The sequence below is a fragment of the Portunus trituberculatus genome, chromosome 37 (genome assembly GCF_017591435.1).
Source record: "Portunus trituberculatus isolate SZX2019 chromosome 37, ASM1759143v1, whole genome shotgun sequence".
NCBI classification, from domain to species: Eukaryota; Metazoa; Arthropoda; class Malacostraca; order Decapoda; family Portunidae; genus Portunus; species Portunus trituberculatus.
The window spans coordinates 24318996-24333145 of NC_059291.1; the positions used below are offsets into that span (position 1 = coordinate 24318996).

Here is a 14150-nt window from a genome sequence, read left to right on the forward strand (position 1 = left end):
ATATATATATATATACTTCCCTATTTGTTCCGTGTTATGCATTAAACGAGAAAAGGTAATCTTTTTGCGATAACTTCTCCCAGAAACGTCCTGCTGTATTTCTTTCAACATTGTAGCTGTTTTGCATTAACATCGTTAATAACAGGTCTATGTTACATATTTAGGAAACTATATTGTGGTTTACATAAGTTGAACCATCAGTTCTTTCTTAGTTTTCCTTTAGTAATGAAAAAGAAAGTGGCAATTTCCCATTGCTTAAGGGAGAGGGCAATGTTTTGGGTGTAAGTTACGATCGTAAGCTCCGTGCACCGCCTCATTATCTCCGCCCACTGGCTTCACTTTTTTAGTGCAGCGGGATAGGCTCGCGCTGTTTCCTTCAATATAACCTCCTTGATCAAAGCGATCCGTGGTGGGATTCCAACCTACGCGTGGACGTTTGCCCGATGCCATGCTCACTAACTTATCCATTAGGCCACCGCCTCTAAGGGAAGATGTTCACTGTTGTAGTTCATTGGCTATATACGCATCTACGTTTATCACACGTTTAATAATAGTTTGTAAGTTTAGCATCTCACTAAATGCAGATGAAATGTTGATAAACTCCATGCAAGCTACGTAGTTACTAAAAAAAAAAAATGTCTACTCTGATAACCACAACCATACAAAATAGAGAAAAACCATATTACCCCTGTTAACATTTACTGAACAAATGCTACAGATCAATAAAATCTGTAATGTTTTCCTCAGTAACAATACAGAGTTCCTACCATTCTTTCATGAATCCTTCCACATTTACACGAGTACTTCAGGAACAAACTGAGTAATAATAAAAGGACTTCTAAGTTACAGTCCATGAATGATGCATGCACTCAGCCAGTGACAAACCAGTCCAGGCTGATATTTACCTTATGAAATCAGCCACAATGAGGTTCTTCAGTCATTCTGAACAGAAGCTAAACATCCATCACCACATACCAGCACACATGAGTATCACTCTCTCTGAGGTCACACACAATACTACTAACAAGTGAGAATTGAGAAACAGACCTCAACCACCAATACACTAGTTCTATTACATTCACATTAGTGATACCCTATTCACTTTCAGGTATGCTACATACCATTGCATCATTACTTAGTGTCCTAGCATTATACTGAAAAATAGTAAAAACTAAATAAATTCAAGTGGGTTATGTTCACAAAACACATTCAAACATTACTAATTTATTTACAGACTTTACACGCACAATACACTGCCACATAGTCAGGTGTTTTGTATTACTCACAAGTGCCTTTCCCATCCCTTTGTCCCAATGGCAATGGTGTTGTGTGGAATGAAGAACACACCACTGGGCACTGACCTGTGTGCTGCATGTGTGTAGGAGCAAGTGCTGCTGCCAAAAGCCCTCACTTCTGGTTACTACCATACAGTTCATATAATTTATTACTTGTCTTTTTCTTCTCTCTGTACTCATACATTGACATCATGATCACTATTACCGTTTTTTTATGGTAGGTTGCCCTTTCTTCAGAAAAAATCCAGTGTTACTCTTCATAAGACTAAGTATTATTTTCCCACAAAAAATTTTGGTTAAATGTCTTTATGGTAACTACAGGCATTTTCTCATTCTATTCTTAATGGATCACAGCAATAAAACTTTCTAAACATGTATCTGTGGAAAAATTATGAGTATACTTCCCTACAATGTTGAGGAGAAAATAACATACAGATCTCAAAAAAAAATTTTGTTTGTAAACAGCTATTTGGAATGATTACAACTGACATTATAAATAAAATCAGTAGCAAACATTCCTCTTACAGGGTCTGCCATTGATTACAAGGCAAAGGAAAGACTATAATAAACTAAACATCATATGAAAGAAACTACATGATGAAGTGAATGGACCAATGGCAGCACAGCACTAGAATAACCATCTTGATTCCCCTTCTCCTTCCCTATCCAGAAGACAGCAAAGGTGATTAGAATCGTTAACCAGACTCAGCAGCCTTGACCAGTTCCTCAGCCACCTCAACAGTGATGAGCGCCTCAGCCTTAGCCTCTTCAGTGGCTGCTGTGGAGGCAGCTGACTGAGCCTTAGAAAGAATGTCTCGCGCTGAAGCCAAGTCCAGCTCCTCCACTGCAGCGGCTTCCTCTGCCAAGACCTGGACTGTGAGGGAGAGAGAGGGGAGAGAAGATAAGAATTCTGTATCAGGGGAAGGTGGTCAGGGTAGTGGTGACATTCAGAATGATTGCAGATAGCATAAGAAGTCTGTATAATGGGAAAGTTATAAGTAGGATGATGATCCAAATTATTGCAAAAAATTGAGTTCTGAAAGAGAGTAAAATGGAAGAATGGAGATAAAACATTTCTAGTGGTTCTAGTCTTTTATGTTTTATTTTTGATTACTCTGAACTTTGCTCTTCTTGGATACAGAAGTAATAGGTTTCAGCTACCTCCTGCTTGCCTCTTAGAGGATGGGATAAGGTGATATAAATTGTGCAATGAGAAACAATAAGGTGATACCAATATTTTGCACAATAAAGAATGGGTAATGAAAAATTAGTGATACTTTTCATGCAAAAATAAGTAGATTTTTCACTTGATTTGGTTGTAATCTCATAACATTCCAAGATTTGCCAGCCATCAGCCCTAACATACCCGAGGAGTCCTGATTGATGGTAACAATGCCCGAGCTGACAAAGTACTTCTTGCTGGTGCCAGCTTCCTCAAATACAGTCAGCACTCCAGGCTTGAGTACGGCCAGGGATGGGACATGGGACGGCAGGATACCAAAGCTCCCAGAGAAGGAAGGTACATCCACTTGCCTTACATTGGCCTCTTTGTAGAAGACCTATACAAGCAACAATAATGCTCATTTGAATACATACACACACAGGAGTTTGTGACTTGGAAGGGATAAGTTGTGTGATTTCTATTCTTCTTAGTTGTTATTCATAACTTAATGGAGCTATGGACCCTTCCTGTCATTAAAGTGCCTTCATCCTGATCATTTGGTAAATACAAAAAGTGACAACAGGCAGAAAACCTTAAGAAACTCATCCTTAAGTATAAACATGAAAATGTGATAAAACATCTGTGACAACTGACATCCAATTAGGAGCCATTGTAATGAAAACAACATTGATAATCAGCAACTTTGTGATCCCCATAAAGGACAAATAGGCAAGATGTACTGACCTGGCTCTGGGAGGCAAAGGTGAAAGCCATTGGGGCATCAGAGTAAGCCCTGGTACCAGCCCGAGCTACCTGGCGGGCCAGTGTGTGTGCTGTACGGGCAAACATTCTGTGGGAGAGAAACACATACTTGGATTATAATTTTTGGATGCATGTTTAGTAGTAAACAACTTGTCAGGCTTTTGTAACATCTGTTCACGTTGGTCCCATGAAAAAATAAATTTAGGCAAATAATAGCTAATGGAAAGCTTCGTCATTGCAGATATTATATGACACTACAAAAATGAATAAGATAAATCCTATTTTGTCTGGAAAAAATTTATTGTTAATAAAACTTGTAAACTGGATTTAGAAAATTTGGTAAAGGTCCGGTATAGTTCCAGCACCTTATTTTATGGCTTATTTTCTTCCAGACCTTCACAATATATGATAGTACAAAGTGGCAGGAAAATGCCACTAACCATATCCAGAACAAGCTTGAGGACCTGTGGGAATGCAATTTTCTGGTGGGATGAGATGAAAAATTAGTATTTTCTATTGGGTAAATTATCAGTATCGCCTAAAACATGGCAAATTATGTAAAGCATGGTAATAAAGGTTAGGTAAATTTAAGTTCAAAGTATGGCTTAGTTAGAATATGTAAAGTATTGATTTTTTTTCTGACCGTAGTAATATATTTCCCGACAGCATGAAAGTTTCATACATTGTTAGTGTTGTTGTCATTGCAGTGTGTTCTTTATGGGTGTGTTTTAAGTTATTCTGGTCACATATTTGCCATGTTTTTTTTATGGTTCTGATAGTTTAATCTCGGAAAATACTTGTTTTGGTCTCACCCCACCTAAGCTTGTTTGGGATAAAAAGGTTGGTGACATTTTCCTGCAACTTTATACTATTGTATATGTATACAATGGGGTTTGCAAAGGTTTGGAAGGGGGGAAAAAAAAAAGGGAGTTATACTGTACCACTAAGAAAATTTACTTATTTTCTATAATATTAATTAGAGGGCAGGAATTATGTTCTATATACAAATAATGTGTATCAATAAAATTTATACAGAAAACACCAAAATTCAGCACTGTCCCTGAGAAACTGTCCCGCACGCTTGCCTTGATTCCCGGCTCCCCCTTCGCAGCTCCTCCACCCAGCTGATTTGAAGTCACATAAAATGAGAAATATCTGGTATATAATTTTGTTTTTGCGCAGGTGTTCCTTGAGACATGTCATGTATTCAATGGGTTACGCAAGGGTAAAAAGGTTGAGAAACGCTGCCTGATTCGTTACCGTATTCTCTCTCTCTCCTTATTTGTTTTCATATTCTCTGTCTCTCTCTCCAACCAATAGGATGACTTCATATATGTGACATCAAATCAGCTGGGTGGAGGAGCTGTGAAGTTGGAGCTGGGAATCAAGGGGAGCGCACGGGATGGTTTCTCGGGGACAGTGCCCAAAATTCTATTAAAAAATAATCAATAATCACCAATGAACACATTACCTGAAATTAAAGAAAAGTGTTTAACTAATTAATACACGCCCTGCTTCTCAAGAGTAAAATCCTTCAAGTGAAGTGAAATACTAATTATTATAAATAGATTATCAAATGAACTTGTATGCAAACACCACAATGTGACTGTTTTTGCCACTTATTTCATATAATAATGCCCTTAACCATGATCGTTCGCATATGACACAACTATGGGATTTGACAAAGGCCTTATTATTGCTTGTCTACTGCTGTCTAAAACGACCAGCCAGGGAGAGAAGCGCATCCTTAACAAAGTAATTGTGTTGTGCAGGAAGCTCTTGAAACCTTCCATCCACTACATACACGTATCTTACTACAGCTACCAACGGTCTGTGATGAACCTTTCACACTTCAGCACGTCTACACCTAAATAACGATGTTGTCTGGCAGCATAGCAGAGCAGCCGGCTCAGCTGATCAGGAAGCGCCTGTCCTGCTTCCTCTGCCACGCCCCAGCCACAGCCACACATATGCACGACCCACAGTGAGGCGCTGGCTGTGTGGCATGTGCAAGATGAAACCATTAATTACTAAAGACATGTAGGCAGCTTACGTGTGTTTATAATGGAGTAGGGGCTGGCGAGGAGCACTCGGATGACTAAGCTTACTCGAACACCAGCCAGGGGGAAGCACCGGCACTCCTGATGGTGATGATGATGGTGATTCTTCAGTGAGCTGCTTCCACTGAAACTGAGTAATAAGATAGTAAAATAGGAATATAGAGAAAGTAAGTACCAGAATAAATAAAACCATGATTTTCCAACATAATGTGCACTCTCTCAATGGTAATGATGATGATGGTAGCGAAAATGATGCACTATCTATAGGTATGGTAGTAGTAGTAGTACGTAACCTCTCCTCCTCCAATGAAAACTAGGTAGTCATTTCTAAGTTAAAAAGAAGTAGTTAGATGAGGAATATTTAAGTGAGATATAATGAATGTCAGAATGAATTACACTAGGTAGGTAGTACATAGAGATTATAGGAGCACCGGCACTTTATGACGATAATGATGATGATGATGATGACGAGCGAGGAGAGAACGCAAATCCTATCTACCTACCTACCTATCTAGTAAGTAAAATTATATATCTATAGAGTTAAAGTAACTACCTTTATGATTATGATACAGCAAAAGAAAAAAAAAAGACAAATAAAAGGAAAAATAAGATAAAACAGAATAACGAATAGAATGATGATGATGATTATATATATATATATATATATATATATATATATATATATATATATATATATATATATATATATATATATATATATATATATATATATATATATATATATATATATATATATATATATATATATTATATATATATCTAAGCTCGCCGTTGCAAAGAGGCAGTGACAAGACAGCGGGCAGTGAACAGCAACAGCGGCGGCCAACAAAAGTAAACAGTCATCGTGGTGCCGCCAGTCCTGTTGAGCCATTCCCACCATCTTCCTAGTCCACCATGGCTTTGGAATCTTTGCACGGCGTGGAGAGGTACCAGCACAAATGGAATGAAGTGCAGGAGGAGGCAACGCTTCCTGAAATAGGGAACTTCACTAACCAGTACCAGCTAATGATGCCGCCGCTGCCTAAGGTGAGATTTATGTTTCTCTGGTAAAAAAAAACCCATAATATAAATAATAGGTTAACAAAGGGTAAAATTCTAGTTTCTGCCCATACTCCCCCTTCCACCCCCCAACAAGCTTGGGGACAGGTGGGAATGCGGGGTTTTGGGTGGGGTACATGAAATGCGTATTTTTTGCGTAAATTGGAAAAATTCCCATTAAAAAGTCTACTAAATTTTCATTACAAGTTTCCTAATTTTACAAATTTCGGTAATTCGGTAAATCTATAGAACAGCAACTCCTTACATATTCCTTTCTATTACCACCCTTCCCCCCAACAAGCTTGGGGGCACGTGGGGAATCGGGTTTTTTTTGGGGGAGGAGCCAAAAGAGGCGAGATATGGTGATCCCCAAAAATCTAAGGACTAAAACCTAACCTAACCGGGGGGGCTGTGCTCCCCCCAGACGCCCCCCTACAACACTAACCTAACCTAGCTGCGCCCTCCCGGCCCCCCCACTGCAACACTAACCTAACCCTAACATAAACCTAATGTAACGTAACCAAACCTAGCCAGGGGGGCTGCGCCCCCCCCCGGACCCCCCCCAACACTAACCTAACCCTAACATAAACCTAACCTACTGTATCCTTGCTTTGGGGCAGCTTCCCTCCCCTCACAATGGTTCTCTTATAGCTTCATACAATATGCCCTACCTCTACCAATACCCCTCCTCACAATACCTTAATGAAAGTAATCAAATTCGCAACCTTTACAACTAATGTCACTGGTGGCCATAGCTCAACTGCGCACACAGATCTCTGTGCACCTGTCTGCCCAGCTGTGCCCCGCCTTCGAATACATATAGCAAATTCTCATTGGCTTAGCTTGTGGTGTTAAGAAGTGGTGGCATGTCATTGGACAAAAGAACTATAGACACAATAAGAATCCTATTCACTAGTTACCCACAAACCCCAGCAATAAACAAATGCAAGTCAGTGTACTGCTTATTTCCGAGTGTGATGGAGCTCCGTGGCTTGTTGTTGGCTTCATCAACGTCATGAAACTTGTAATGAAAATCACGTAGACTTTTTAATGAGAATTTTTTCCATTTTACGCAAAAAATATGCATTTCCGACGCATTTCATGTACCCCACACAAAACCCCGCATTCCCACCTGTCCCCAAGCTTGTTGGGGGGTGGAGGGGTGAGTATGGGCAGAAACTAGAATTATACCTAACAAAGGGCCACCAGGGCCCATCTAGGTTATCCTGTATCAGGCGCACAGCGACCTCGTCATCAGTACTTAAAGATACACTTACAAGTACACAATACATTATATACTAATTCTAAATATTTGGCCCATTAACAGGGCTAAGTCCTGCAGCGAATTCCTGTACAATCTGTGATCCCCATACATGGGGATCATGTCTTGTTTAATTATAGTAAATTTCTTATAAAAACTATCATGCAGCGCTATACATAATTATAAATCTAATAAATTGAAGTGCTTATCTAATCTGTTTTTAAATATTGTCAAACTAGTGCTATTTACAACCCTCTCTGGCAATGCATTCCAGAAGTCTACCACCCTATGACTAAAGAAATATTTTCTTATATCTAACCTGCAGCCTTGCTTTCTAATCTTCCTGCCATGATTTCTAGTCCTACTTCCCTCCTCTAAGGTAAAGAAAGATCTTGCATGTATGTAGTTTGTATCTGAGAACATTTTAAATAACTCTATCATATCCCCTCTTATACATCTCTCAAATGAAAACATGTTTAATTCCTTTAATCTATCTCTATACTCCAGGTGCTTTAATGCTGGTATCATCCTAGTTGCTCTTCTCTGAACTGCTTCTAACATGTTGATATCCTGCCTATAATGGGGTGACCAAGCCTGTATGCAGTACTCTAAATGGGGCCTAACATAGGAATTATATAAGCTACGCATCACTTCCTTACTTTTATAACTAACATTGCTATTTATAAAACCCAGGATCCTATTTGGCCTATTTCTTGCTTCTAAACATTGCTTTGAAAATTTCATAGTCCTGTCTATCACTACTCCTAAATCCTTTCCCTCCTCTACTGCCTCTAGCCAACATCTCTCCATCTCATAGCTAAAGTTTGTGTTGTCTTTACCTAAATGTATAACCTGACACTTTTCAGTGCTTGACTGGGATGGTGAGAGTGTTGTAGTTAAGGTATGTTTTAGTAGGCGGAGGTATTGCATAGAGGAAAATTGGATATTTGAATTGGTTGAGAAGTAAGGTGTGTTATTGTCTGACAAGGTGCTTTGTGTTCTGGGTAAGTGATTGATAATAGTGGTAATAACACTGTGGACACTGTCCCCCAGAAAGCGTCTCACGCGCTCGCCTCGATTCCTGGCTCCCCCTCCGCAGCCAGTGTTGCCAACTGTGAGTGACCAAGATCTGCCGGGATGGCTTTCAAAATCCGTTATGTACCCAAGAAAATCCACCAAAAGATGTTGAGCAGTATCTTAATGTTCTAAATTTCCATACTGATTGCATATTCTTTTTTTACCATGACCATAAAGAAAAAAAAAGTCCACTAAAATGTCATTCTCTGCCCAGACTTGAGTAGGAAAAAAAAACAATGATAGCTATAAACAGTATAGGTAGTATACTTACCAGGTAACCAATTAGTACAGAGCAAAGACTAAGTCATCCTCCTCCTCGTCAGTTTTTTCCGCCGAACTTGCTGTTGATGATGAACTTGAGCCAGCTTCACTTGTCTTTGATTCATACGCTGCCATTGTGCCGATTTTCTTAATAGTTTCCTTGTGTAAATCATAGGTGTTGCATGTTTTTCCAAGCCTTCGCAGGCCACTTCTCACTGCCAAGATCGCATTCACTGAGCGAATATTAAGTATTTCTGAGCTTTGACTTAATAATGTTCATTTGGCTGAAAAGTACACTGATGGCTAGTTCACAGAGGTCAAGGTAAGGATTTATCCCAGAAGCGTCTTTGTAGGAATACACCTCAATCCAAAATTTTACGGTTGATGAAGTTTCCTGCCACTTCACTATTGTTAAGTTGCGCCACTGATTATCAGTTCTTTCGATCCGTTTTGGATCGCAGCCTAAAACCTCTGCTATCTCTGTTACTGAGTCTTTAACAACTCTGAGGCATTGGTCAACTGCAAACAGAGACATTTTTTTTCAAGATTTTGACATTATCAGGAAGTCTGTTTCTGAGTTCACTGCACAGACTGGTAACGCAAGCTATACAACGTTCACGAAGATTTCGTTCTCCTTCTTCAGGGAGTTTTGAGGCGAAACACAGTCTTTCAAATTCATATCCCAAGTATGCTCTGCGGTCTACATAAGGACAAATATCTGATGTCAGTGGATCGATCCTTGCTGTGGGGATTAGCACTTTATGACTTACTGAAGTAACAAGGTTTGACAAATCAGACAACAGTTTCGTAGGGTCAGTATTTTCACCTTGAAATGCTTTCACAGTCCTTTGAATATCTTGTAAAAGTGGCCTCAAGAAGAGCATGTATAGTTTGTTAATGGGATCACTGTACATATTGAATAGCATTTCAGCACTGTAACACTTTTCTGATGATCTTGCAATATTGAAATGCATTCTCAACTCTTCCCATTGTGCCAGGATACGCGTCACAGCAGGTTCTAAAGAGATCCATCTTGTATCACATACTCTAGGAATCTGTAGTGGAAATTTTCTGTCATTCAGAGTCTCGTAGAGAGTTTTGTACAGCATTTGTCTTTTTGAGGAATGGCCAAACCAATTGTAAGTTTCACGCACCATGTGGTCAATGTTTCTGGGAAGTGTCTCACCAACAGCATGGGAGACAGCAAGTTGAATAGAGTGACACACACATCTCACCATTATCAAATGCGGAAGTCCAAGCTCCTCCTTAAGTACTTCACAAACATCTTTATTTAAGCCAGTGTTAACCATTGCATTATCCACTCCCACTCCAATGAGTTTTTTTGGATCAAGTTTTACATTTTCCAACATTTTCTTAATGGCACATACAATAGATGATGCTGTGCCATCTTCAAGCTCGATTAGTCCAAGGTAGGTACATACGATTTTCTGTAATTGTTTGCTAAAATAGCACACAACAACACCAAGCAGCTTCATTACTGATATATCAGTTGACTCGTCAATGATTATGCTGTACCATGCTTCACCAATATCTTGCTGTAAACTCTCAACAAAATGCGTTGCAAGGACATTAACTGCAATGTTTTTGCACTTAGTTCGGTGTAACTTCATATTCTTTGTGGCATTACTATCATGAAACACTTTTTTGCATCCCTCTGATAAGTGGTCAGCTGCTAAAAATGCTGTGTGTTCAGCAATAGACATTGACAGCCAATCTTCAGCTTCACTTGTGGCTAACTGCTGCGAGCTGGCACATTTGAAAGCATCCAGTTTTGTTTGTCTAGCACTTGAAAAGAGCTGTGCTGATTTAATATGTTTCTGTGAATTAGCATGTTTTTTCAAGTCACAAGTTTAGCCAGTAATTCACATTTACAAAGCTTACACAACCTCTTACTGTTATCTCTTTCAACAGACAATAGTCACTCCTTCAGATCTGGCATGGATTCCCAGCTCTTTCTGTATTTCTGGGTGGTTGGCCCTATGTTTGGGTGCGTTCAGCACTGCAGGAACAGTTATTAAAACAACCCGTTTCGCTTAGCAAGGAGGTGCAGGAATTTCCTCGGGCAAGACGTGCTTAACACTGACTTCTGACATGTATCGTACTCGTATCCGAACTTCCTCCCACAGTACCGTACAAGGATCCTTGGTACTGTACGTGATGTCATGTAGAGACCCTGTACAGGACTCTGATGTGTTGTAGCAAATGTTTTGTAATCGAATGTTTAAATTTCTCATGCTTTTAAATTATGTTTGTAGGGGTCTGAAATGTTTACTGGTGGCTTAAGCAGAAAAAAAAAAATAAATAAATAAATAATAATAAATAAATATATATATATATATATATATATATATATATATATATATATATATATATATATATATATATAAATATATATATATACAGGCAACCCCCGTTTAACGAAGGGGTTACGTTCCTAAAAAACACTTCGTTAAGCGAAACTTCGTTAAGCGAACCGATTATAACAAGTTTAACCCCTGATTTGAACTTCCATTGAGAGTAAGCAAAGCGAGAGTGCATCATAGTACAGTAAAAGGTTTAATGAAAGTAAAAATTATGAAGTTAAACATTTAGGTAGTTTAATTTAAGTCATTATAATGTACACTAATGTATGTATGTATGTAACTTTATAATGTTGATGATCTTAACTTTATGAAGGGAAGAAGAGTGAAATGAGAAAGACACTAACCGGCAACCTGTGGAATGTAAACAAAGTGCGCATCATTGTACTGCATACAAAACTTATGTACCACATTTCCACAAGGCTTTCCATTTTATCCATTGTAGAGTCACGAGTTCAGGTGGTTCTTTTAGCTTGCAAGGAAGATACGGTCTCGCCAGCCTCCTTAATAGAGTCTGCTGACTTGAAAATAGAGACAGTATAATATGGAGTCAAGATAGTGGCCAGCAGTGCTATAGTTTTCTGGCCTCTCTCGTGTCTGTTAATTATATCTAGCTTCATTTGGAGAGTAAGAAACTTCCTGGTCTTCTTATGAACACTAGGCCAATTGCAGGGCATTTTGGTGGTAAGTTGAGCTAGGGAAGACAAGCTGCTGCTGATGCTGTTATGTTTTGACTGGGGAGTGAATGTTGCGCGTGTTTTCCACGAGAGGCTTGATCTTGATCTTGATCTTTATTCTATAGGGGTCCCAGGATTTTTCCTGAGGCAGGCCTTAGTACCAGCAGCTCCTGGTGTATTCAAAAGCCTGTCAGCTTGTGTGATATGGTGGGGCTTTCAAATTTGGAAAAAAATTACCTGGATAAAACTTCGTTAAAGCGAATTTGGTGTTCGTTAAACGAGCAGATGGTAGTAAAATGAAACCTTCGTTGTAGCGAAATTTCGTTGTGTGAACCTTCGTTAAATGGGGGTTGCCTGTATATATATATATATATATATATATATATATATATATATATATATATATATATATATAGTGGGCGCAAAAATAAAGTTTACCCTATGCTTTTTTGGGTTATAAAACACGAAAATAGGTTTAAAGTTCGTTATATTGTGTCCTTATTGATACAATTAGTACTTTGTCATGTTCCCTCGAGTTTTGAGCACCTGTTCGATCCGCTTTGGCATAGATATTGCTAAATTTTCTAAGTATGAGACGTCCATTGTCACCCACATCTTCTTCAGAGCCTCCTTCAGGGGGACGATTGATGTTGGGCGCGACTTGGCTAGGTCGTTTTTCATCTTGTTCCAGGCGTTCTCAATGGGGTTTAAGTCAGGGGAGTTACCTGGCCAGTCCAAAACCTTGATGTTTTGCTCATCAAGGAATTGTTTTACTGCTCGGGACTTGTGTGCGGGGCTCCGTCGTGCATGAAAAATTCCGTGCCGTGAATTTCATATGCGGGAGCAGGTGTTCCTTCAAAACATCGATGTAATTGGCTCCCTTCATGGTTACGTTCTTTGGAAGGAAGTAGAGACCTCCCCTGCCCCTCTTCCCACTGAAACAGGCCCATACCATGACGCTATCTGGGTGTTTAACTGTCTTGACCGTGTAGTGGGCGTCATATCTGCTCACGGTGCTGGGCCGCCTTACCAAGCTTGAGCCACCCCTGACGAGCCGAAACGTGCTCTTGTCACTCCACATCACACTTTTCCATTGCTCAGGTGTCCAGTCACGGTATTGCTTGGCAAACTGCAGTCTCTTCTTCCTCATGGTGTCTGTGAGAAGCGGCTTCTTGGCAGCACGGCGGCAGGGCAGGCCGAGGTCTTTTTGCAAGCGGTGTTGCAACGTACGGACAGCGACATCTTGGAGCAGGTCTGGGTGTTTTTTCTTCAATTCTGCTGCTGTAATGGATGGATTTTGCTTCAGCTCTCTCACCAACATCTTGTCAGTCCTCTCTGAAGTTTTCTCTTGCGCCCACATCCCAGTTTGCGAGGTGGTAACGTGCCGGTAGGCAGGGACGCAGCGGACTTTTTAAGCTTGAAGAGGGACACTCTGCTGACATTTAATTCGGCAGCAACGTGCTTCACCGGCATTCCCTGCTCTATTAGGGCAAGGGCCGGGCCTTTTCTTCCATTGTAAGCTTCTTCCGACCCATTGTGATGCTGTGGTAGTGTTTGGTGTGGTTTTGTGTTTGGTGCGTGGGCGGGAAAGTGAGGGCCCGTGGGGCAGTGCATCATAGGTGTGCTCTCCTTCAGCTCTGAGAGCGCACTAACTGACTCAAGTGTCAGAAGTGGTGTGTAAGGTGGCGGAGGGGAAGCACGCGTCATATCACGCTCCTCCCACCACTCACATCGCGGGTAATTCAAATACAAAGTGGCCGGCGAATTATGCGTTAACTTTATTTTCGCGTTACAGGGGTAAACTTTATTTTTGCGCCCACTGTATATCAGGTAGTTTTTTAATTTTTCAAACAACCTTCAGAAAAGCCTTCATTCTTCTTTAATGGGATGGTAAGTTACTAAACAGCAATCATCTTTTGGTCTTATTAGTAAAATATGGTAAACAATTCTCAAAATCCGCTAAAAAATCTGCCAGATTCACTGAAAATCCGCTGTATTTTCCGGTAGGCGCTATAGAATAAATTTTTCTGCCATATGAAGATGAAATCCGCTAGAAATAGCGGATTTTCCACCAATTTGCCAACACTATTTGCAGCTCCTCCACCCAGCTGATTTGACGTCACATAAAATGAGAAATATATGGTATATAATTTTG

The 14150-nt window shown here is 39.9% G+C and overlaps 2 protein-coding genes across 2 annotated transcripts in view; one reads left to right on the forward strand and one right to left on the reverse strand.

Annotated features, from left to right (window-relative positions):
- Window positions 1-1208: 1208 nt before the first annotated feature.
- Window positions 1209-5487, reverse strand: LOC123514292 (ATP synthase subunit delta, mitochondrial-like). Its single transcript, XM_045272102.1, has 4 exons — window positions 5273-5487; window positions 3202-3307; window positions 2662-2854; window positions 1209-2169 (listed from the first exon to the last, which is right to left on the reverse strand). Exons 1-4 carry the CDS (start codon window positions 5470-5472, stop codon window positions 1991-1993), a joined length of 678 nt encoding a protein of 225 aa, XP_045128037.1. The 5' UTR covers window positions 5473-5487; the 3' UTR covers window positions 1209-1990.
- Window positions 5488-6081: 594 nt separating this feature from the next.
- LOC123514291 (proteasome subunit beta type-5-like) overlaps window positions 6082-14150 on the forward strand; it is a 37413-nt gene continuing 29344 nt past the window's right edge. The window contains exon 1 of the mRNA XM_045272101.1: window positions 6082-6326. Coding sequence (XP_045128036.1) covers window positions 6195-6326 — 132 coding nt within the window. The 5' untranslated portion in view covers window positions 6082-6194. The remainder of the gene's footprint in view (window positions 6327-14150) is intronic.

Excerpts from the sequence above, each read along its gene's own strand:
- LOC123514292 (XM_045272102.1), bottom strand. The coding sequence starts at position 5,472 with ATGGTTTTATTTATTCTGGTACTTACTTTCTCTATATTCCTATTTTAC. Across the intron at positions 3,308-5,272 it reads CTACTCCATTATAAACACAC|AATGTTTGCCCGTACAGCAC; the intron begins GTAAGCTGCCTA and ends TCTCTCCCACAG. Across the intron at positions 2,170-2,661 it reads CATCAATCAGGACTCCTCGG|TCCAGGTCTTGGCAGAGGAA; the intron begins GTATGTTAGGGC and ends TCTCCCTCACAG.